This window comes from Bison bison, unplaced genomic scaffold (assembly GCF_000754665.1).
Source record: "Bison bison bison isolate TAMUID 2011002044 unplaced genomic scaffold, Bison_UMD1.0 scf7180017864215, whole genome shotgun sequence".
Lineage (NCBI taxonomy): Eukaryota > Metazoa > Chordata > Mammalia > Artiodactyla > Bovidae > Bison > Bison bison.
The window spans coordinates 3548673-3574951 of record NW_011494787.1 but is presented as its reverse complement, the minus strand read 5'-3'; the positions used below and the strand labels follow the sequence as shown (position 1 = coordinate 3574951).

General features: G+C 38.0%; 1 protein-coding gene across 1 annotated transcript; it reads right to left on the bottom strand.

Moving 5' to 3' along the window:
* Positions 1-609: 609 nt before the first annotated feature.
* Positions 610-23642, bottom strand: C1D (C1D nuclear receptor corepressor). The gene is made up of 5 exons (XM_010845334.1): positions 23565-23642; positions 9192-9338; positions 8372-8438; positions 8008-8063; positions 610-5157 (listed from the first exon to the last, which is right to left on the bottom strand). Exons 2-5 carry the CDS (start codon positions 9327-9329, stop codon positions 4993-4995), a joined length of 426 nt encoding a protein of 141 aa, XP_010843636.1. The 5' UTR covers positions 9330-9338; positions 23565-23642; the 3' UTR covers positions 610-4992.
* Between the last annotated feature and the right edge of the window lie 2637 nt (positions 23643-26279).

The window sequence follows — 26279 nt, the reverse complement described above, 5'->3', positions numbered from 1 at the left end:
TAAGATTATGCCTTGGCAAAATTGCAAAATACTATACACTCCATGGACATCTACAGTCACTCACCAATAGTCAAAATCATAAATGCTGAAACTCACATGTGTCAAAACCCATAAAACCCAGCAACAACTATACATCCTTTCCCCATGCTATAATGCCCTTCCCCCTTCCCTCTACCCACTGTCAACCACTGATTTGTTCTCTGTATCTGTGAGTCTGCTTTTTTAATTCACTAGTTTATTGTATTTTTTAGATTCCACATTTAAGTAACATCATACAGTATTTGTCTTTCCCCATCTCACTTAGCATGCTGCTGCTGCTGCTGCTAAGTCACTTCAATACCCTCTAAATCGTCATTTGCTGCAAATGGCAAAATTTCATTCTTTTTATGGCTGAGTAGTATTTCGTTGTATATACATACACCACATCTTTATCCATTTATCTGTTGACAGACACTTAGGTTCCTCCCATACCTTGGCAATTGTAAACAATGCTGCTGTAGACATTGAAAAACTTAAAAATGGAACTAACCATACGACCCAGCAATTCCACTCCTGGTTTTATACTCGAAAAAAATTAAATCAGTAATCTGAAAAGAAACATGCACCCCAAATGTTTCTATATACTTTTAATAATGATTACCTTCTCAAGGGAAGAATAACAAAGAAGGATCAGAAAAGGTGTGGTAAATAATTTCAATTTAAATAAGGAATGTGTTAATAGAGAAATCAAGTCACTAAATGAAACAGTACCACCCAAATACAGCACAACATGGTCTACAGGCAACAAAATGCTATAACACTAAATCAGAAGTGATTCCTTATTATAACCATTTGTTATTTTAATAACCAAACATTTTTGGACAAGGTCCACGATGAATTATATTCCATAGAAAACTGCATATAAAAAGCCTCTATCCTTTTTACAATAACATTTTTCAACACAGCCTCTCAATAGCTAATACCCACCTAATAAGGAAGTGAAGGAATTCTTTTCTATTTCTCCTAATCATCTCATTCAAATCCTATCACCATGAATTTCCTGGGTACTTGGCTTTAAAATATTGTATTACTATAAACTTTCAATTCAAGCCCTGGATAGGTCTACATTCACTTCAGCAGGAGCATCTTGAAATGCTGAATTATCATCTTCAATTTCCTTCAGTCATTTATTGTAGCTGCCAAACTGAAATGGCACACCTTAAAGGCAACACTAAACTGAAAGTAAATAATAAAAAGAGTCTCTTAAATGTTTCATTTATGAAAGCTTATTTTTCCTGCCATCAAATTTTGTGTACTATCTGAAATATATCACTTTACAAAACTGACATCTTACCTGCAATTATTCTGCCATGACACATTTGCCAGACTTCAAGGTTTATCAGGGGTGGGGAGTCGGGGGGAGGACTGGCATCTTTTCTCAACCTTTTATAACAGATGAGTAATAAAGAGCTAGGCTGGTTTTGCTTTCTGGCCTAAGGCGGGGGGGCGGTAGGAGGTAACAGAGTTAAGATTAAGCCTCAATTGCCAATAGATATCACTATAGCTACTCCCTTTCCCAGACAGCTTTAACTAATCTTTCTAGTTATACTGAAATTATACCATAAAATAAACACTTGAAAAGTCAAGTCAGAGGGTGGCTGCTCTCTGAAGGGAAAATGAATCTGCAAACCAAAATCATTCAAAGCATTTTCTTGAAATCCTACTCACAAGCAACATAATAGCAAATTAATCAAATAAAACAAACAGAATAAAACCCTGTATACTTTACCCCTAACATAATTGTTAATGACAACTATAAAATGCTAATATACAAAAATCAACAAAATATGGTTTGTATTTCCAAAACTGATACATTTTAGACCAGGATATAGGGAAAAGGAAATGTTAGTTAAGTACATTCAGATCACATTTATATAAAATAGGTTACTATTCAGTTTAAAGAATCTTTATCAGAGCAAGTTTACTAACTATGCTATGAAGTGAGAAAATGAGATGCCAGTGCCTCTTTTTCTCCACTTTATCTACCAAACTTAGTTCAGAATCACTATTCAAACCTTTCTCAGTTAATGTCACTCACTAAAGCCAGAATTTCTGATAATTTAAATGCATAAAACTATGGTCTAACTATATCATAAACTGCTTCCTAAAACAGCTTTTTATCCAATAACCTATATCTGAGAAAAAGTATCTGTATTCAATATACTGTCCATTTTTAAGTACTTCCTACACTTCTAGTCAATTTTTTAAGTTTTATTTAGAAATAACACTAATCCATTTCTAACTGCCAAGTAGAACAATTTTTTAATCTGCAGGGTATCTTAAAAACCAATCAAGTTGACATAACCTTAAATTCCAGGAATGTAAACCATAATTCAAGCTTCAATATTCCTCTTAACATATTCAACTTTACAAAAATGACTTCCCATCTTGCAATCATGAACAAGAAGAAAATTGTACTTAAAATATTAAAAGACCAAATCTCATTATTTAGTATTAGATTAACAGTCCATAATTCTAATCTAAAAAATATCTATAGCTATAACCTCTCCAACTTGTTAATTCCCAAAGAGATTAATACAAGATGTAATTAACATCTAAACTTAGAGCAGACGGTCATTTGGAACAAACTATTTTAACAATAACTGTTTCATGGTCAAATAGATCAACCCATCACCCTTTATGATTCTGACTAGTTTAATGAGCACAACTTCTCATAAATTTTCCAGTAACTCTGAAAAACTGAATTTAATGAAAGATTTAGTTTTTTTGTAATACTTTCTTAAAATAGAATAAAGGCTGGAGTTGTCTTATCTGGAACCTAACACTGTATTTAGCAATGCAAATGTCATTAGGTATAATATCTGTGAAATGAATAAATAGAAAATAAGCAACCCAATGCACTTACTATCATTCAGCTCTCTACTATGTGCTAAGAAATAGTATTTAAAATCATACCTAATAAAATGGAATACAATTAAACTGCTTTTTTTTACTTCTGATAAACACTTAAAAGAATTATTCACTAAAGAATCTCGAGTTTAAGAGAATAAAAAGCAGACCTGAAACTATCACAATACTGTTAGTCAACTATACTTCAATATAAAATAGTTAAAAAAATATAAGAGAATGAAGAGCTGGACTTTCACAACCCAATAATTTGGCCAATGATTTTCTGCAACTCTATGACATTTTTCATTTAATCTTTTTTTCTTGATGAAATGAGAAAACATAAAGAAATGCAAGTTATAACCTTCTTTGCAATAAATAACAAAGCCACTACACTTGATCTTAATAACGTTTATTTCTCTCATGAACTTACTTAAAAAAAAAAAACAACTGGAATTTAGAAGAGATAAAGGTAAAACAAGGAATGAAATAACTATAAATGTGCTTCTACTTCAAAAATTGCCTGACATCTGAGCCAGACTTTCTGCATCTATCAGTGATTCCTTCATGTGTCACAGAAAGAGTTCAACATGCTTTACAAAATCCATTATATTTTAAGACCATTTCCAATATCTGCTATCATAAATCAAGAAATCCATTTATTCAAGGTTACTTATGGAGAATTAATCACACAGAAAATTTTAACAACTTCTTTTTCAAAAATTAAAGTACAAGTACTTTGCTGTATTTGGCACTCCTATACACAATGATGTGAATTCAAAGACTGAAAGCATTAAGGGTATATAATTAAAATTCATGGGCTTAGATATTTAAAAAATTTTAATATTTAGAATTCTCAGTAATAAATATTACAGAAAAATAAAACAGAATATAAATAAAATGTACTCTCCTTCAGATTCCTCCTCTGATTAAGTGACATTATGTAACATACAAAGTTGTTCCAAAATACTTGTACATACTTGTTACAGTCTCATAAATATTAAAAACATCTGAAAAAATTGAGGCCAAGAGAACTAAGGGCACTATGCACAAGGAACAAAAGCTCATGAATTCCTCCATTTCTAAGGACTTCTAAAACCTACCTTCCTGATTTCAAGGAAAAATTTACGCAAAAGAGAAAAATAAAAAACAGGTCAGCCATGCATTAACAGCTTTGATAGGGTATAGCTATTATGCCAAAATTCAGCCATCAATATACAACCTCATTTCCTATCTAAAGTTAATGAAAATGTATTTTACTTTAAATGGGACATCGTGGCAAAGTGCCAAGAATTAAAGAATAACCTTAAAGTCTTAATTTCATACTTCAAATATCACAAAAAGCAGTAATTCCCAAAATCATGACAGCATAATGAAATAACTACACAGAAAAAAATGGACATTTGAGTCATTTCACTCTTTCTTAATATTATATAGTGAGAACAGATGTATTTATAACTTCGGCATACTTCATAAAATCATTATTCATCGAAATAGACAAATGTTTACGAGGAACATTTAACTTAAACTTCATAGTTGCTTATAAAATGGCACATGAAAGACTGACCTAAGCAAATCAGAGTCTGGTCAAGAGACAGTAAAGTATAAATATAAAATACACTACAATTTTGCTTGGGATTACATGTACACACTGCTGTAAATGTATGCATAAATGTAAAATGCATAACCAACTGTGTAGCAAATGGAACTCCGTTCAGTGTTATGTGGCAGCCTGGATGGGAGAGGAGTTTGGGGAGAATCAATACATGTACATGTAGGGCTGAGTCCTTTCGCTGTTCACCTGAAACTGTCACATTATTAATCAGCTATACTCCCATACAAAATAAAATATTTATATATATATATACACACACACACATACTACAATGTTAAAAACCTCATAGTGTTCTATAGGAAAACCAATAAAGATAACAATCTTTCTGGAGGAAACAGTTCTTAGCATTACAAATTTCAAACGCAAGTTTTGTACATGATTCCAGTAAGGAATACTTTTAAACCTTACAGTGCCACATAATCATCATTCATTTTGTGGAAAACAATAAAAATTATGTACTTTTTAAATATGTGTACATTGAAACTGAAAGGTTAATTTTTACTTTTTCCTTTATTGGCAACTTTGGATGCATTCTTAGGTTTTGGTTCCCAGAGGGCATTTTTTACAAATCTTGAAGCCGCACCCCTGTCCAGCTTGCCAGCCTTTTTCTTGTCTGTTATTTCCTTGACTCTGTTCATGTATACTCTGATTCTCTCCTTAAAGATAAGAGAAAAAAAAAAAGAAAGGCAATAGATTTACCAAGCTGTTCACCACCACTAAGCTGTATTATACTACACCTCAGTTAAATTCAACAGCTGTGTATTTATTGCCTATTGAGTGGTGCTAGTTAAGTGCCAAGTGAACAGGATAAACACACTCCACGTTCTCCTGAAGTCTCAGTCTAGGGGAAACACAGACATTAGAAAGTCATTTCAGAAGTGTTCTGAGTGTTTCAAAAGAGGAAAACCTAGACACCACAGAGATAAACACTGAACTGTTTATATGTGGTTACACTAAATTTTTTAATTTACCTAAATCCATATACTAACTGCCTTGTATCTGAAGTCTATAATCTAAAATAGAACTTTCACAGTCTTACAATATACAAACTAAATTCTCCAGAAATTATGTGAAACAGGAAATGGCTTTGGCAGCATTTTAACTATTTGTTTTTTTGTTACCTTCTAGTGTCGCAATTAAACTAAGTAGAGTGAAAATATAAGATCTTTTTAGCCAATGTCATAGTTCTGACTGATAAGAACGTGATATTTTCTAATGAAATCTACAGCTGTTATCAAACTTTACACAGTGAGAAACATACTAGGTTTCTGTACCACTTTGAATCTTCTGAGGCCATTAATCAGAATAAAGGCTTATTTCCCTACTTCAATTAGAGAAATAAAGGTGTGAGAGCCACAAAATAGTAAATGATTGATCACCACTTAAAAGCAAGTTTCATTAAATTATCAAAATAGTTTTACAAACATACACATAAAAATGCAGAACCTTAGGATTTTTTAAGTTTAAAAATCTAACAACTGTACTCAAAACCCTCTCATGAGTTAAAGTCCTCACAATACACACCCAGCCTAGCCCTCCCCAAACTGATCATCCCTCAAAAACCCACACCCTCTCTTCCTTCCAATCCCATCAAATGTTCACCTTGCTAATAGTTCAATAGTAATGACTGAAAATGGCAATCCTACTCAAGTACTCCAATGCCCCTTACCCTGTGCTATTTTTTCCTTATTCCCACAATATAACTTTCTAACATACTATATATCCATAGTGAGTGAAGTGAAGTCGCTCAGTCGTGTCTGACTCTTTGCGACCCCATGGACCGTAGCCTACCAGGCTCCTCCGTCCATGGGATTCTCCAGGCAAGAATACTGGAGTGGGTTGCCATTTCCTTCTCCAGGGGGTCTTCCCGACCCAGGGATCGAACCCGGGTCTCCCGCCTTGGAGGCAGACGCTTTAACCTCTGAGCCACAAGGGAAGCCTTTACATATGTATTATTTGTTGCTTGTTTGTTTCCCACCACTAGATAGTGTGGCACCTGCCACAAAGGCAGGGATATTTTGGTGGCTTTATACACTGAGGAACTATCTCGCTTGGAAATAAAGCCTGGCTTCTAGTGGGCGCTCAGATATTTCTTGAATAAATGAATTGACTATTTTCAATGCCTTTCCCCATTCATGATATAGACAGCAAACAGGCTTCCTCTCACACCCTAACTCTGTGTCAATCAGTGACATCTGTCACAGAGTCAGAAAAGGGGAACAGGTTTATGGATGCTGTTCATTTGTTAACCCTTGTCTAAAATATGAATGCACTTCTCCATAAAGTGGATTCTGAGGAAAAAAGAAGACAGATGACAGAATCAAGCACTAAACTACTCCAAATAACTTTGTTTTTAAGAGAAAAAAGAGGAATTTTATAAACGTAAAGGCTACATTAGAAAGTTGAACACAGATGATACAATGCATTCTTCCTATGATTTAAGGCCAATCTCATTTGTCAAATCAAGATCTATGGACCATATTGCTTTATATATTTTGCTTTAAGTATTTTTCACAATTTCTGTATTTTAAAAAATATTTACTTTTTTACTTTTCCTCCAAGAAATTTAAAAGAAAAAAAGGTCTCAGTCTATACATTTAAAAATTGAAGACAACATATCTGGCTTTACTCTTTTTTTTTTTTTTTAATAAATGACCAAGTGCTTTACTCAGTTATAAAATACATACATATCAACCACCTTAAGACTTTAGAACAATAATACAGTGTCAAGTGTATTTCACATATATATTTACCTTATATTTTATAAACACAAAGAATAAATTTATTAACATTCTTATTCATAAAGCCAAGTCAAGACGGTAACCTTAAGTTTGATTTCTAAATTTTTTCTTTCAAACTGAATGATTTGATTTAATTTTTGAAGTCAGCAAAAACTCCAAGATACCAGACCTTATATACTGTACTTATACATCTAAATGGAATACAAAGACAAACCTGAAGATTTATTACAGGTTGTAAATATGTCACTAACGCAGAATTACTGGACAGTACACACACAACTGGTGCCAAAAAAGCTTTTAGCTTTGTTGCTGAGCTGGATTCTTTACTGCTGAGAAAATGAATTAATGGAAGAATTGAAAAGGTGGAGGAGAAACTTTCCCGTCTTTGCTAGTAAATCAACTAGAATATACTTTTAAGAATTGTGTAAGGGTTTTTTTTTTTTTTTAAAAAAAAAGGCAGTTGTAGAGATGAACAGGATTTCAAGAATTTATAGGAAAAATAATATAGAAGTTATAAATAATTACTAGAATCGTAACATTTTCCCATCCAGAGATTTATATAATATATGGAACACCATTCTCTGACAAAGGTGAAGAGAAAGAGAAACTAAAGACACAATGAAATCTGGGTCACTTTCATAATTTCAACCCTAAATAATTTTGTTCTCCACAATTAGGGTGATAAAGGTACTCTAATTTTAACTGCAAGAACACTACAACAGAAATACACGTGAAATAAAAGAAATCAATCCACAGCAATCTTACCAGTTCCTGCTTTACTGGATGTTCCTTGGGGTTGACTCCCTGAGTTGCCAAATAAACTACAAGAGAAAGATTTCATGGAATGAAATGGGTATATATTAATAAAGGCATTAATTAAAGAAACTTGTTACAAAAAAGAAACGTCACACAAATGATTAATTAAATCTTAAATTATTCAAACTCTTTGTAATTCTAAATGTATGTGTGGCTCATAGGCATCTGGTATTCTGATTTAAAAGAAATAAATACTTGACAGTTAAAACTGCCATAAAGTATAATTGTATATAAATTGTTAGCATTTTTAAAATGTCACCTTTAACACAATAAATAATCTGCTTTGTAATTAATTCCAAAGTAATATACGTACCCCAAAACATTGAATTCAATGTGTAAGCAGAAACTAAATCCACTTTTGCCTGTTCAAGTGGGTCCAACTATTAAAAAAAAGAAAGAAAAAATAAATATAAACTTTGAGTACCATCAAATATTTTAAACTTTCACCAAGCACAATGTATCAAAGAAATGTTTTTTTCACTTCCTATAATCCAATAACCAAATAATCTGGAAATAATTTGAGAAAGTAAAGTTTTGTTAACTGGTGATTTTTGCCACAAATTTTCACTTCAGGGTATCATCTTTAGTTAAACAAGGAATGTGTAAAATTCAAAACCAAAAAAAAAAGTTCTTTTGAATTACTTTAATTTCAGGAGTTACAATCTGGGCTTTGTATGTCAAAAGTAATTTGTCAATATAAACATTGTACATGATGCATTTATGTATAAGAAGCAGGCTAAAATGCTTAGGCAATACCAAAGACAGAAGAAACATAATGAGATTTGTTTTAGACTGTCAAAGTCAATTTACTCTTTCTGTCCTATAGAGTTTCCAGAAACCCTGATAACATCATAGTAATACTTAAAAGGTCAAAGATAAGAGTCTGTCAGAAAGAATGTGGGGAGTGCTTTTTTTAATTCAAAACCAAGTCAAAATAAAAATATAGTTAGGAGGCATTTCCTAAGGTTGGAGATTTGTTGTATTTTCCCCTAAAGATATCTAAATACTTAAAAACATAGAGGGGGAAAAAGGAGAGAAAGGGGCATAAATCACATATCTGTTTCTTCTTCTGTATGTTTCACAATACAGCACTCAGTATTAGGAATTACATTTTTAGAAATTACTTAAAATACCTTCTGCAACAACTCATTTCTAGAAACAGACATCATGGTCTTCAGCATTTCATCCACAGCACCAATGGAATTCTCAAATGTTGATAAATATTCATGAATTTCTACTGGATAGTCTTCATTAATTCCTTCCCCTGCCATTATGATCAACTGGAAAAAAAATTAAATTCTTAAAATTCATATTGGAGACAGAGATTGCTCGCTAGGTTATTAAAAAAATCAATAGGTCATATCATGTGTCTCAAAACTTCTAAAAGTTAAAATCTGAAGATAATTTAACTAATCTTCTTAGAATATAATTCTGGAGCAACCATGTTCAAACTTACCCTCGTCTTAAGTTGCTTGGTGGGGTCGGGGGCGGGGGGGGGGAGAAAGAGAGGAGTCCCAGGAAGGGACCCACCCAAGTTCATTAATGCTACACATATCAATCCCTCAATGCTTCTCAATAACTGAGACATGACTACCAAATATGTTATATCAATGATAAACATTTTTAAAAAAATTTGTTGATGTTAAAGAAAGTAAAGAAAGAAACTGAAGTCGCTCAGTCGTGTCCAACTCTGCGACCCCATGGGCTGTAGCCTACTAGGCTCCTCTGTCCATGGAATTTTCCAGGCAAGAGTACTGGAGTGGGTTGCCATTTCCTTCTCCAGGAGATGTTTCTGACCCAGGGATAGAACCCAGGTCTCCTGCATTGCAGGCAGACACTTTACCATCTGAGCCACCAGGGAAGCCAAGGGCTGGCTGATGTTAAAGACTAAGCAAAGCAATGGAAGTGTGATAAGTCAATATATCCTACCCCCTAATGCTTATTGAAAACAATGATAAGCAAAGCTCTTTTTTATTTGGAAACATATATTTTAGCACTTCTAAATTCAGGCATTGATCTAACAGCATATTAAACCAAAAAATTAGAAATATTGGGTCTGAAGTACCTTACAATCATTTATCACTAAAATCACTTTTCAAGCCTATATTTATATATACATATTCCTTAAGCTTAAAATATTAATATGAAATTCAAGAGGCCATAAATCACATAAAGCCTATAAGCAGAAAAGAAGAAACTTAGGAGAAATAAACTATATAGTTTTTATTTAGGCCAGAGCATACCTTCACAACTCATTCTGTAAAATTCATATTTAAATTATAACAATATTTAATATCTATATGAGAAAAAGAAAAGTCCACATCACTGTATTTAATATCGTTGCTGCTGCTAAGTCGCTTCAGTCGTGTCCGACTCTGTGCAACCCCATAGACAGCAGCCCACCAGGCTCCCCCGTCCCTGGGATTCTCCAGGCAAGAACCCTGGAGTGGGTTGCCATTTCCTTCTCCAATCGTTAATATCGTTGTTAATAACATTATCTAAGATCAAATTTCAGAAGCAATTCAAAGCCATATGTACCATCCTTAGGTTAAAAAAATTTTATTAGCTGAAAATTCCTCCTTCATTACATCACTAAGGAGAACATCAAGAATGTGTAAAATAGCAAACAACATAACCAATTTGAAGTAAACAGACTCAGGCTTTCCATCTTGCCCGGTCACTGGCTTTTGTCACCTTAGATAAATCACAGTATCTCTCTGGGCCCCAAACACCTCATTCATAAAAAAAGGCAGTTGGTCTAATGATCTGTAAAGTCCCTAATAGTTCTAAATGTTATGACTATGTCATTTAAGCTTTAAAAGTACTATTTGATTATTTAGTCATAATACATCAACATTTCGATTCAACAAATAAAGTCCACAGAGACATCTGGTTTCATTTAAAATTAAAAAAAAAAAAAAAGATGAAGTCCAGGGGACTATCACTACACATGCTGTAAAATTACTATCAACTACTGTGCAAACAGCCATTAAACAAAGGACTATGAGAAAAGAAAACCACACAGGAGAGAGTTGTGACTTCCTATTTCAAAAGGCTAATAACTAAAACCATGGATTTGCCTCTCATCCCGCCCCCCAAAAACTCTCCAAGATGACAGAAGAAATACAAAAATAAATCCATAGTAATGCTGGAACAAAGAAGGGCACCTATCCATCAGCAGACCTCAACAGCAGACATTTTTATAAACTTAACAGCAAATGAGATTAGACTGATAGGAAACAGAAGCAAGGAGAATGCAACCCCTTCCAAACAAAACAGGAGAGCCCAGGAACAAACACAGGATGCAGGACAGTAAGAGCTGAGCCCCGAGGACTGAAAGGAGCTGAGCCAACCTCCAGACCTGCGAAAGGACAGCTCCAGCATCTACTGTCCAGATAAAGGTGTAAGACGTAAATACAAAGATGGTATTTTTCTTTACGCAGAATTTTAAACCAATAAATTTGAAAAATCTGACTAATAAGGATGAGGTACGGGGGGGTGGGGGGAAACCCAGTTATCAAATCTAACCTAAAAGGAAGTATATAAACCAAACAGATCATTAACAGACCAAAAAAAATTTTAAGAAGTCAAAAATCTATGCTCCTAAAAAGTTCCAAGTCTAGAAGATATTACAGGTAATTTCTTCCAAATCTTCAAAGAACAGTTAATTCTTATGGTATTTAACTGTTTAAGAACACAGAAAGAGATGGAAAACTTAGATACCTATTTTATGATATACACAAAAATAAACTCCAGATGAATTTAAAGGCAAATTCTGTATAAATGTATTAAAGATTATATAAAATATTTACATGATCCAAATGAAACCCAAATGCTATAAAAGGAAATGGCTGACAGACTTAACTACATAAAAACTGAAAGAAAAAAAAAATCTGTATTGTAAAAGCATACCTTAAGCAAAGTTAAAAGGCAAGAAATAGTCTGAGAGATAATATTTGCCAAAACACAACAAAAGATTAGTTAGATGATATAAAAACTTCCTACAAAGCATAAAAGATTAAAATAATGAAAATCTCACCCAGAAGACCGGCAATAATTTTAAAGACTGGCAAAGTTCAGCATTAGCAAGGGTTTACACTAGAGGCAGAATATAAATTGGTACAGATTTCTTAAATGCACACACTCTTTGACTCAGGAAATTCTCTTTAGAAAGCATGCTACAGAAATCCTTGTATACATGCATTAAAAAATTATTAAAATGGACTCCTCAAACTTTTCAAGTGGGAACTCTGCCTCTCACCCGTTTTTCTCCCTGGTGGGGTCCTTACTCATCAACTTAAAACCTTTCATCCTCCATCTTAAACAAGAAACAAACACCTTGATATCATATCCCCACCTCTAGCTAAAGTCCATATTCCATCTCCCTTTCAGAACAAACTCATATCAAATCACTTTGCTATATACCTGAAACTACTACAATATAAATCAACTCTACCAGGTGGCTCAGTGGGTAAAGAATCCACCTGCAATGCAGGAGACACAGGAGACGAGGGTTCAATCCCGGGGTCAGGAAGATCCCTTGGAAGAGGGCATGGCAACCCACTCCAGTATTCTTGCTGGAGAATCCCAAGGACAGAGCAGCCTGGCAGGCTACAGTCCATAAGCTCACAAAAGAGTTGGAAAGGCTCACAAAAGAGGTGGACACGACTGAAGCAATTGAGCACACATATACTTCAATTAAAAAAAAAATAGACTAATCTTGCTTACTTCGGTCTTCCCCATTTCATGGCAACTCCACCTTTTCAACTGCTCAGGCCTAAAGTTACAGAACGATCCTTGACTCCTCTCCCGCCCTATCTTTAAAACATATTCAGAATCTAACCACGTCCTACCACCTTCACTGCTTCCACCCTGGTCCAAACCAGTCTGAGCCATCATTGTGTCTTGCTGGGATTGTTTCAACAGCCTCCTAAATGGCCTCCTTGTTTCTATTCCAACAGTTTACTATCAAGAAAGCAAATGATCATCCCAAATCTAAGTCAGACTCCCACAAGCCTCTGCTTGGAAACCTTTAAAGGCTTGCTGCTTCACTCAGGAAGAAACTGAAAAAGTCCTGACTCTCTGCTACTTCTTCTGTGACCTCATCTCCTCTCACTCTGCCCCAGCTCACTCCACTTCAGCCATGAAGGCCTCACTGCTCTTCTTATCAGGCTCACCCCTACTTCAGAGCCTTTGGACTCCTCTCCTTCCTAGAAACATTTCTCCGGAACCAGTGGCTTCAGAGCTCACGACTTCACCTTTGTTACATCTCTACTCAAATGCTGTGTACTCGTAAAGCTTTCTTGACCACCCTATTTAAAATGCACACCCCTCCTCTCATTCCAGAGCTTCCTATCTCCTTCTCCTACAGTCCTCAACAGCATCTGGCATATTTCATTTATTGTCTGTCTACCTCCAAAAGACAGTAAACATTGACACATGAGAGCAGGAATTTTTGTGTCTTGTTCACTGCCAGGCAGTCAATACACATTTGTTGAATGAAGAAACTATATAGAACAAAAACTAAGAAATAATCTAAATAGTCATTAACAGGCGAACAGTTAAGTGAATTACACCACATCTATCCAAGATAATAGTAAAAATAAAGAAGTTAATCTTTATATGCTGCTGCTGCTAAGTCACTTCAGTCATGTCCAACACTGTGCGACCCCATTGATGGCAGCCCACCAGGCTCCTCTGTCCCTGGGATTCTCCAGGCAAGAACACTGGAGTGGGCTGCCATTTCCTTCTCCCAATCTTTATATAGTAATACACAGTTAGTGGTGAAAAAAGTCATAGAACATAGTATATAACACATAACACAGATGCCATTATATATATGTAGATGTGTGGTGCTCAAGAAGACTCTTGAGAGTCCTTTGGACAGCAAGGAGATCAAGTCAGTCAAGCCTATAGGAAATCAACCCTAAATATTCACTGGAAGGACTGATGCTGAAGTTGAAGCTCCAATACTTTGGCCACCTGATGTGAGGAGCTGACTCACTGGAAAAGACCCTGATGCTGGGAAAGATGGAAGGCAAAAGAAGGGGGTGGCAGAGGATGAGATGGTTAGAAAGCATTAATGATTCAATGGATGTCAATTTGAGCAAACCTCCGGAGACGGTGAAGGACTGGTGTGCTGCAGTCCACGGAGAGGCAAAGAGTCAAACATGACTTAGTGACTGAACAACAACAACAAATGTTGAAAAACCTCTGGAAGGAGACACATAAAATCAGACATTCTCTCTCCGAAGGGGCAGGAATTAGGGAATGGGATCAGCGCAGACTCATGTTATTCACTCTTGATTCGTCATTGTTTAAATTTTGTTATTTCAAAAAGCATGTATTAAAATCATAATAAAAATAAACAATCATTAAATTTTAAAAGGCAAACTTTAATAATGTATTTTGGTTTTTAACAAATACTGTAAGAATAAAAAACACAAGACCTTTATTTAAATGTGAAATTTTTCATCCGATTTTTCTGTTAGAAAAGATTTCCTCTCAAGAATCATGACGGAGACTTTTTCCTGCAATTATTCCCTGTCCCTAAGCCCCAATAAGCAAGTAGTTATTTATTGTTGAAATGGGTTAGGGTGAACACTAAAAGCAAGGCAGTAAGTAAGAATAATGACTCTCATTAAATCTGAACCAAACCACTTGCCTTTTTCCTAACTAAAAAACAAAGGCAATGTAGACTGGAAAATAAAGACTGTTCTAGTACCAGAAATTACCTCCAATTCAAAAGATTTCTTCAAACATTTTACACAGACAGTTCTCGAGTATCTGCTCCTTCCACAGGAAGCACTGCAAGGAAGGAGCTGCAGTCACTGCCCTCTGTCCCCTTTGTTACTCGGATGCCACGATGAAGCTGTGAATGGACACTATCAGGAGCAATAGCCAACATCTGAACTCCACTGCCTGTGAACCAGGCATTACTCTAAGCATCCACACACATTTCTTCATTTACTCCTCACAGACTACAAATGGAACCACATGCAACTTGCCCAAGATTGTGCATGGTAAAACTCCAAAGAAGAGAAGAAAAAGAGAACTCACCCACTGCTCCTCACTCCCTGCCTGGTGCCAAAGGCATTCCTCACCCCTCCACCTTCCTTCTAAAGTGTCGACCGCAGAAGTAGAGAAAGTGGAAGAGAGCCAGAGAGAAGCTGCCTCTCTCCATCTCTCAGGAATGCCTGGCAGAGACGCAAGGACAGAGGGGAGAATCCCTACCAGCAACCCCTACAGGATGGAACTGCCATTCCTTCCCTCCCCTCCCTGCCAGTGATGAGAGCCGCAACACTACCAGAGAAGAGGAGGGGGACAAGACACCATCCCTGCTCTCCCCCCTCCACCCTCTGCTTCAGGGAGCTCAGTGCAGCCAGGAACCTGGGAGTCGTCCCGCACCCCGTCCTCAGGTCCCAGTCCCACCAGTCCTGTCAGTTCGGCCTCTTAATCTCCTTGAGCCACAAGCTCTCCTCCATTCTCACTAAATTTCACTAAGTCATTTAAAGTAGTCTCCCTCCTGTCAGTTTTTCTCCACTCTCAATTTTAAGATACTACAAAACATGACTTTTCTGTAACGACAGTCTGGTCATGGTACACCCCTACTTCAAATGCTGCCTTAGCTCCCGGCTACCCTGAAGATAAACTCCAAACCTCTTGTATGGATGTCAAGCTCATTTCCAGTGGCCCCTATTTGTCTCACTAGCCTCATCTTTCATTTCTCCCCTCTTCCAATCCTACGGCTATAGCCACCATGGCAGCTTTCCAAATATTCTTTGCCCATCTGGTTCTCGACACAGGAACCACCCTTCCCACTTCACTCTGTACTAACCTTTGCAGGTAAGATCAGGTTTCCTTTAGTGGATAAGACTTCTCTGAGTGACATCCTTCCATTCTGTCTAGGTGAGCACAACTACAAGTTGTCATGTCACCTAAAACGCAATCTGGTGACACGTGTTGATTTACTTAACTCCCCTTTGACTACAGGCTCCCTGAGGAGGCGCTGTCATACTGATGTGTCACCAGAATGGCTTTATGTCCCACCTCGCCCAAGACAGTCCTCGTTTATGCCTGCTGTTTCAGCTCACCATCTGCTCTGCTCTCTATTTCTCTCTCAGAAGTCCCAGTTTGAGCAACAAATCATAGGGTCACCCTAAACAAAAGGGGCTTCTCTGACCTCTGCCACTACTCCTCACCCAACTGTCAGAGAACAGGAGAGCTGAGGAAGTGGTTCCCAGTACCAGCTGGGGTTCAACCACAGCAGCAGAACCATTCGGAGGTAGTTTGAAGAGATGTACTGCAAGAAACTGGCTCATGCAATTGTGGACGCTGGCTAAGTAACACTGAAATCTGCAGGGCAGGCAAGCAAGAAAGAACATGCTGGAACCCTTGGCTGCAAGCCAAAACTGCTGTCCACAGGTGGAACTTTTTTGTCAAGGAAGCCTCAGCTCTGCTTCTAAAGCCTTCCAATTAACTGGATCAAGCCCACTCAGATTATCTAGAATAATCTCCCTAAAGTCAACTGTTTGTGTATTTCACTTATATCTACGAATACCTTCAGAGCAATACCTAGTGTGGTGCTGGACTGAATGTCTGGGGGCTGCAGCCTAGCCAAGCTGATGCATCAAAAGACCATCCACTGCTGTAAGCCTCCAGATCTACAGCCAGGAAAGGTATATTCCTGGCATCACAAACTGCTGCTCTGACACCATTTTTCCACAATAGCCACATTATTGATGACCATTAGGTACCCAAGTAACAAAACTAGAGTTCAAATTCCAGTTAACAAATGTGGAAGAAATGGTAACTTAAAAAAAAAAAATCATCATTTTGTAACCCCTAGTGAAATTACTGATTCAGGTAATGATCACAGATAAAAGGGGAAGCTTACAGCAGAAGAGTAAGCTTCTGCTTACTGCTTACCTGAACCCACGGATGAGTCTGCACCACTCCAAGTAGGACATAAACATATCATGAACCTCCTGATGTGAAGCAATGTGACAAACACAGCTCCATCTGTGTAGCATTTCCGATTCCCCTCAGAAAAGCTGAATCTGAATATAATTGAGCCTGTGGAGCTAACTTCCAATTTATAGGAAATATGGAAGATAGATAAGGTCACAAGAAAGTGAATACACAAATCTGGAATGAGAAATATTGTACAGGAAAACTAACCTGATTTCCATAACAGGTAAATGGCATGAAGAAAAACTAAGAAAAGGGAGAGCAGGGAGAGAAAAAAGAGATCTACCTTTAGATCTAACAATCAAATGGAATGCGCAGACCTTGTTTGGATCTTGATTCAAATAAACTGAGTGTAAAAAGTTATCTTTGAAAGAAAGAATCCTGAATCTGGATCAGGTATTGGGTGACACTAAGAAATTGAGAATGTTGCTATGAAATTAGAATTCAGCTATAAAAATGGCTTCACAGTTACATAAGAAAATATTCCTATCACTTAAGAATGAACACTGATACACATGAGTGCAGTGGTAAAGAATCCGACGGCAATGCAAGATACAGGTTTGATCCCTGGGTCAGGAAGATTCCCTGGAGGAGGAAACAGCAACTCACGCCAGTATTCCTGCCTGGAAAATCCCATGGACAGGAGAGTCTGGCAGGCTACAGTACAAGGGGTCGCAAAGAGTCACACACACACACACACACACAAACACACTAATGTATATAGGGTAAAATTATAGAACATGTTGAATTTACCTTAATAAAAAAAAAAAAGCTGGTCTTCACGGATTAATCATGCTTTGAGAACAAAGATAACCCATGTACAATATTCCTATTAGAAATATTAGATAGTCAACCCATCAATTAACTTTTTGAATATAACCTAGTCCATAAATTGGGGAACACCTACATAGAAAGTATAGTCTAGAATACTCGACTACAATCTCTTTCCAACTCCAAATATAATCTGGGGTCAGGGGAACATAGGTTACTGGGTGTTCACCAGCTGTGACAGTTGCCGAACAACTTACAAAAATAAGACAGAGCCAGTGGCCTCAAATAAGGTTTATATTACTAACATTTCCAACAAAGGCTTTGTTCTAGTATCTATTACTTCCATAATGTCACAAATTTCCTTCTTAAAAAAACCCTGATGCCTTACATTTTCGGAGAAGGCAATGGCACCCTACTCCAGTACTCTTGCCTGGAAAATCCCACGGACGGAGGAGCCTGGTGGGCTGCCGTCTATGCGGTCGCACAGAGTAGGACACGACTGAGCAACTTCAATTTCACTTTTCACTTTCATGTATTGGAGAAGGAAATGGCAACCCACTCCAGTGTTCTTGCCTGGAGAATCCCAGGGACGGGGGAGCCTGCTGGGCTGCCATCTATGGGGTGGCATGGAGTCAGACACGACTGAAGCGACTCAGCTTACATTTTACCTGGCCCTTACAAAAATGTATGCATGCAAAAATAAACAAACCAAGCCTACAGTCAAATGAAAAACTAGGGGAAAATATATGCAACATAAAGACAGATAAAAGAAGCCTCTGCAAATCAACAACACACAAGAATACGTGCAATTTTAAAGCAACTATACTCCAACAAAAATAAATAAAATAGGGGGAAAAAAAACCTTCAACCCAAAAGAAAAATGAACAAAGAAAATCAGCAGTTCACATATAAAGGAATCCAGATGACCAAGAGGCATAAACAAAGCTACTCAATCTTACTCATAATTAAAGAAACATAAATCACCAGAACAAGATGCCATTTTTCACCTGTCAAACAAGCAAAAATCAAGAAGATTGATAGTACTTAATATGGGCAAAGGTGAGGAGAAACAGCCTCTCATTCACTATTAATTGGAGTGTAAACCAACCATTTTGGGGGGCAAATTTGGCACTATGCTTTAAAATTGTATATGCACAAAGTCTTTGACCCAGCAATTTTACTTCTGAAAATGTACATTTTCACACAAGGTAATGTTTAAGGATGCCCACTGCAACACTTCTTAAAATACACTTTAAAGCAAGAAACAACTTCCATGCTCATTAGGAGAACTGGCTACATAACTTATGAAATATTCCTTCAATGAAATACTGTGTAGCAGAAAAAAATAAGCAGAGCTTCAATTCCTGAAATATATTAAGTGAGCAAAAATTGAAGAACAGCATTTATAGTACAACCCACTTGTTTTTAAAAAGAAATGAGTGTGGAGGTATAGTTCTTTATGTAAATTTCTTAAAAAATACATAAGAGACCCTTAACTAGGGTTATTTCTGGGAAAACAAAGGAGTACGGTGAAAGAGCACATTTTATGTTATACTCTCAGAATTAAGATTCCTAAATAATATCTGTAATGCAATAGTACATACGTATATAAACAAAAATTTCAACTATCTGAAATTCTGATTTTACTTTAGTCGCAAATATGCCAGATAAAATGTCATTTCCACCCAGCTTAGCAATTACAATCAAACCTACGTTCTTTAGCTCTGTTATATTCAAAGAACCATATGAATGGATTGCCTTCCCTACACCTAAATTTTCTAGCTACCATAAGACCACTTTCTCCCTGTTTTCAAGGTACAAGAGCCTTTCTAGCCTCGTTCTCTGTAGAAACTCCTCCCTGAGTTGTTGGGGGACTCCCGGCCACCACCCTGTCTAGCCTGCTCCCCAGGAATCAAACAAGGGTCTCCTGCATTGCAGGCGGATTCTTTATCACCTGAACTACCAGAGAAGCCCGTAGTCAATGCTAAGTAAATGTTATACAGTTACATAGCATTGAGGAGTATGTGGTGGGAAGAGAGTTCGTGCGTTCATGCACAAATGTTTGTGCATATGTGTTCAGTCATGCCCAATTCTTTACAAGCCCATGGACTACAGCCAGTCAGGCTCCTCTGTCCATGGGATTATCCCAGCAAGAATGGCATGGGATTATGCCATTTCCTCCTCCAGGGGAGCTTCCTGACCCAGGGATCGAACCTGAGTCCCCTGTATTGGCAGGCAGATTCTTTACTACTGAGCCACCCGGGAAAAAAATAGGGATAAAGCAACTGTCAGGCAACCGACAAAGGACCCAGTTGAAGTAGGGTAGCATTAATTTGGGTCTTTTGTGAATTTATTTAGCAGGGTTCAGTGGGCCTGGAGCAAGAATGGTAATCCAAAATGAGGCACTGGCTAATGGGCCCGAGAGAAAGGACTTGCAAAAGTATCTTTAACAGCTGACTGGGAGGTGTGGCCTTGAAGGGAGAGAAGTAAGGCTTCTTCCTCTGCTTGGAATACCTCCTCCCGATTCCTCCCCTGTCTTCTGGGCCTAATAAAACCTATTAATCGTTTAAAACCCATGTCAAATGCCCTCTTCTCTATAAAGGCTTCCATATCTCCCAAGCCAAAGTAGTCTCTTCTTCCTTTTTGTCCTAACATTTACCATACTGTTGTCCTTTATCCGTCAATAACACTCCTTCTCATGTTTATCAAGATAAACCTGAAAATGTCAATCCTCACTTATCTGATCCATAACCTGCATCTGACAACAGTAAACACATTACTTCACCCTGAATTCCACAACACTACTACTACTACTACTAAGTCACTTCAGTCCTGTCCGACTCTGTGCGACCCCACAGACGGCAGCCCACCAGGCTCCCCCGTCCCTGGGATTTTCCAGGAAAGAACACTGGAGTGGGTTGCCATTTCCTTCTCCAATGCATGAAAGTGAAAAGTGAAAGGGACGTCGCTCAGTCGTATCCGACTCAGCGACCCCATGGACTGCAGCCTACCAGGCTCCTCCATCCATGGGATTTTCCAGGCAAGAGTACTGGAGTGGAGTGCCAATCCACAACAACAATAAGACTCTCAAAATTGTCCTTGTCCTCGGATGGCTGTTCTTTCTGTCTACTTTGTTGGGTCCTTATCGCCCCAAACCTATAAAGGCCAAAATGCCTCAGGACTCAAGTCTACTGCTTTTCTGTTTACAGTCCTTCCGCAACTGCCTCTAGTCTCCCAATTTTAAATACCATATCACTACTCCCAACTGACCTTTTCCACTAATGACTTCCCCACTGAATTCCAGACCTCAACTGCCTATAGCATCTCCACTTGGATAACTAACAGACATCTCAAACTTAACATATCATAATAAACGCCCAATTCTACCTCACAAACCTGCTGCTCTCATAGTTCTCCACTTCTCGGTTAACGGGAATTAACCCTTCTGGTTGCTCAAAGTCCCAAACCTGGACAGCTCTTTTACAATCCACATTCAATCCATAAGCAAATCTGTTAGCTTTACCTATGAAGTACATCCAAAATTGAACTGCTACTCACCAATGACTTCTTTCAGCTGTGAAGACACTATCTTCTTATGTGAATTATTACAACACCTTCCTTATTAGTCTCTGGGCTTTGCCCTACCCCTCTCTCCAACAAGCTGCTCTAACACAGCAGGCAGAATGAGCCTGTTAAATACCTAAATCAGATCATATCACTCCTCTGCTCAAAACTCTCCACTGGTTATTTCCCAATGTATCTCCACATGATTAACATAAAGTCTTGCCACGTATTAAGTATATGGTAACTACCTGTTCACTAACTAAAAACAATGAAAGTAAACTGAAACCAAATTTTGGAGAATCTCAATACCAGATTAGGATAGTCACCATGTGGATTCAAAAGAAGATATACAATAATGTACATCCCAGGGCTCTTTCCATCCTTATGCCAAACAGAGTTACATACAATTAGGAACTAAATCAGAAACAAATCAATATACTATTTGGGGGAAAACTAGAGAGATCTCTGTAGATGTTGCATCAGAACTCTATTAACATAATGACTTTTTTGCATAGCACTGCTGCTGCTAAGTCGCTTCAGTCATGTCCGACTCCGCGCGACCCCATAGACGGCAGCCCACCAGGGTCCCCCGTCCCTGGGAGTCTCCAGGCAGGAACACTGGAGTGGGTTGCCATCTCCTTCTCCAATGCATGAAAATGAAAAGTGAAAGTGAAGTCGCTCAGTCGTGTCCGACTCTTAGCGACCCCATGGACTGCAGCCTACCAGGCTCCTCCATCCATGGGATTTTCCAGGCAAGAGTACTGGAGTGGTGCCATCGCCTTCTCCGATGCACAGCATTCCCTTAGAAAATAACGGTGAAACGACCATACAACGACCTCTCCAACAATACTGTCTTTAGCAGACAGTCCATGCTAGTGTCACTTGTAACTTTCCTTCATATTTAGAGTAAAATCCCAGAGAAAAGGTAGAGATGCTAACCTCTAAAAACAAAATTATCCCGAGGTCTCAGAAAAAAATATATAAATTACAAAGATGTTGCTTAAGATTGAGACAAATAGTTAAATCAGATTACAATGAAATTAATTCTATTGTTAATTCCAAAGTTTCATTCGAAGTGTTTTCAAAATTAGTCATGTGAAGCAGCAAAATTACCTTCCAAAACTATGGAATTTGCTTATGACAAGATTCTCATCTCAGGTATACTATGCAGGTTAAATGAACAATACAGGTAAAGTTTTTAGAACAATGCCTGTCTCAGGACTCAATATATTAATTAGTAATACTAGTTATTATTTTACTAATGTGAAAATATTCAAACACCCAAACCACTGGGGTCTGCTTAGAGCCGTATTTGCAAGGTCAACAGTTTGGAAACACTCACTAACTGAGATATGACATATAAACTGTCTTGACTATTTTGAAAAACCACTGTTCACACTATCATTATTTTCTCTTACAAAAATATCATTTCCATCAATTACAAACGGTTCCCGGAGTTTCAATAGGGATTATCTGGTTATTTTCGGATCCTAAGTGAACATTCGGCTAAGTCTCCGGTCACTCTACTATCAGATAGTCCAAGATCGGCAGCAAACATCTCATTGGGACAGAGACATCTTTATCAAGCCACAAATGAATTGCAGTCAACAAACAGCAAGACACGAAAGATACATTCAAACAGAAATCTGAATCACACTATTCCTGGACCACAAAGAAAAACCACTGTTAAAAGATTCCATTAGATTTCAACTTAGGATCAAAATTAGGTTCCCATCTCAGGTGGGTTAATATCGCAGCAGCAGGCAGGGCATAATCATGTACTTAAATGATAAAGGCGGATGACAAGGGAAAGCTACTCTCCTACATCTTCCACTTCTGCCTTCCTCTTTCAATCAGGTTTCAAAGCACCAGAAAATTAACGGAGAAGTCACGAGCTTTAAATTTCCCCGCCCACCAATACTTAAGAGGCGGAGCTAACAGACGAAGAAAAGCGAAAGGCCGGACCCAAAGAAACGAGAGGGGCCGAGAGAAGCCGAAGTCAGCAAGCGGCCTTAAGAAAGCGGAAGTGGGGGTCCTGTAATGGACCGCCATTGCAGGTTACCCCAACACTCGCACTCGCGGAAGGCTACGCAGCACGGCCCCGCTCCTCACAGTCAGCGGGAGCGTGACTGGGGGCTCCCAGGAGAAGCGGACTTAGACAGAAGCACGAGAAAAATTCCAACCCCACTTCAGAATAATACCTCGCGGGCCTTCCACGTCTGCCTTCCGGAAAGCAGTCGGCGATGGTGACGTCAGTGGCACGCCAGCTCTGCGACCGTGGAGAGCGGCGCTCTCCGATGACCTCACGCTTCTCACCACACCCCTTTAACCCTTTCCCTTCTGCACTCAAAGGCGATCTTCTCTGCCCCACTGACTGAAGCTGTGGGAGGGAATGGGTATGCTGGGGGTTGCGGGGCGCCGGTCCGTTTTTCTAGATTTGTATCCCTGGTGGCTCAGACCGTACAGAATCTGCCTGCAACGTAGGATACCCTGGTTGGATCCCTAGATGGGGAAGATCCCCTGGAAAAGGAAATGACAACCCACTCCAGTATTCTTGCTTTGAGAATTCCATGGACAGAGGAGCTTAGTGGGCTATATAGCCCATGGGGTCACAGAGTCGGACAGCTATGAGCGACTAACACTTTCAACGCATACCACATTACAAGCTGAGCCAATTTAACCAAAAAAAAAATTTTAGTCACTAAAGCTTTCTCCTGGTTTTTATTTTACGTCTGCTGAAACTCATTTCAGGGCATATTACATTCCTATTTTCCACCTCTATTAGCTTCAACAGCAGCTTCCCAAGTTATCCATGGTGAGAGGACGGATTTCCGATCCATCCATCGCCTAGAGATACTTTTGTAAAATACAGTAAAAATAAGTTATTTGAAAAATTGCGGAGGGTGGGAGAAAGATAGGCAAAATACAAGCCCAGACTTCAAATTATTTCAATAGACAGAGAACTACATTTCAACAAATACAATCAAACGGGCCTAGGGGGAATTGCGAAGACGGTTTGTATTGTTCATTCTTACATTCCTGATTTCATTATTCCACAATCATGATTAACAAATTTATGTATGAAATAGCGATTCCATATTTTAGACGCCTATAAAAGCACTTTGAACAAACGATTTTTATCAATATCTGAAGTTTTTTAAGTCGCAAATGAGCTTTCATCTGAATTGTTATTCCAATCTAGTGGGAGTAATTTAAAAAAAAAAAAAAAAGGCTTCTGGTTGAAGGTGGTGAGTATCCAAACTGTTCCTCTGTTTTGTTTTTACACTCAGTAGGGAAACTTGGAAAAGGCAATGGCACCCCACTCCAGTACTCTTGCCTGGAAAATCCCATGGACTGAGGAGCCTGGTAGGCTGCAGTCCATGGGTTCGCTAAGAGTCAGACACAACTGAGCGACTCACTTTCACTTTTCACTTTCATGCATTGGAGAAGGAAATGGCAACCCACTCCAGTGTTCTTGCCTGGAGAATCCCAGGGACTGGGGAGCCTGGTGGGCTGCCGTCTATGGGGTCGCACAGGGTCGGACACGACTGAGGCGACTTAAAAGCAGCAACAGCAGCAGGGAAACTAGTTTCACAAAAATAAGTTGATAGGGATAGAAAGAGTTTTCACATCAATTTATGCAAGCTAAGAATATTCATTTTTAATTTTTAGCTAACACAAATTATGACATTCCCAAAATCCTTCAATTCTTCATTTATTGCCAGTTCTAACAATTCATTCTTTAAACAATTTATCTTTTGAATTATCTCAAAAGATTACACATTTTATATATTGTTAGAGTTATAACATGACTCATAATATAACGTAATATTGTGGCTTAGATCATGAACTCCTTATTGCCAAATTTAGACTTAAATTGAAGAAAGTAGGGGAAACTAATAGACCATTCAGGTACGACTTAAATCAAATCCCTTATGATTATATAGTGGAAGTGAGAAATAGATTTAAGGGACTAGATCTGATAGACAGAGTGCCTGATGAACTATGAACAGAGGTTCGTGACATTGTACAGGAGACAGGGATCAAGACCATCTCCAAGGAAAAGAAATGCAAAAAAGCAAAATGGCTGTCTGAGGAGGCCTTACAAATAGCTGTGAAAAGAAGAGAAGCAAAAAGCAAAGGAGAAAAGGAAAGATATAAGCATCTGAATGCAGAGTTCCAAAGAATAACAAGGAGACATAAGAAAGCCTTCCTCAGCGATCAATGCAAAGAAATAGAGGGAAACAACAGAATGGGAAAGATTAGAGATCTCTTCAAGGAAATTAGAGATAACAAGGGAATATTTCATGCAAAGATGGGCTCGATACAGGATAGAAATGGTATGGACCTAACAGAAGCAGAAGATATTAAAAAGAGGTGGCAAGAATACACAGAAGAACTGTACAAAAAAGATCTTCACAACCCAGATAATCATGATGGTGTGATCACTCACCTAGAGCCAGATATCCTGGAACGTGAAGTCAAGTGGACCTTAGGAAGCATCACTATGAACAAAGCTAGTGGAGGTGATGGAATTCCAGTTGAGCTATTTCAAATCCTGAAAGATGATGCTGTGAAAGTGCTGCACTCTATATGCCAGCAAATGTGGAAAACTCAGCAGTGGCCACAGGACTGGAAAAGGTCAGTTTTCATTCCAATCCCAAAGAAAGGCAATGCCAAAGAATGCTGAAATTACCGCACAATTGCACTCATCTCACACACTAGTAAAGTAATACTCAAAATTCTCCAAGCCAGGCTTCAGCAATACATGAACTGGGAACTTCCAGATGTTCAAGCTGGTTTTAGAAAAGGCAGAGGAACCAAAGATCAAATTGCCAACATCTGCTGGATCATGGAAAAAGCAAGAGATTTCCAGAAAAGCATCTCTTTCTGCTTTATTGACTATGCCAAAGTCT

Excerpts from the sequence above, each read along its gene's own strand:
- C1D (XM_010845334.1), bottom strand. The coding sequence starts at position 9,329 with ATGGCAGGGGAAGGAATTAATGAAGACTATCCAGTAGAAATTCATGAA. Across the intron at positions 8,439-9,191 it reads GAAATGAGTTGTTGCAGAAG|TTGGACCCACTTGAACAGGC; the intron begins GTATTTTAAGTA and ends TTTTTTTAATAG. Across the intron at positions 5,158-8,007 it reads ATCCAGTAAAGCAGGAACTG|GAGAGAATCAGAGTATACAT; the intron begins GTAAGATTGCTG and ends CTTATCTTTAAG.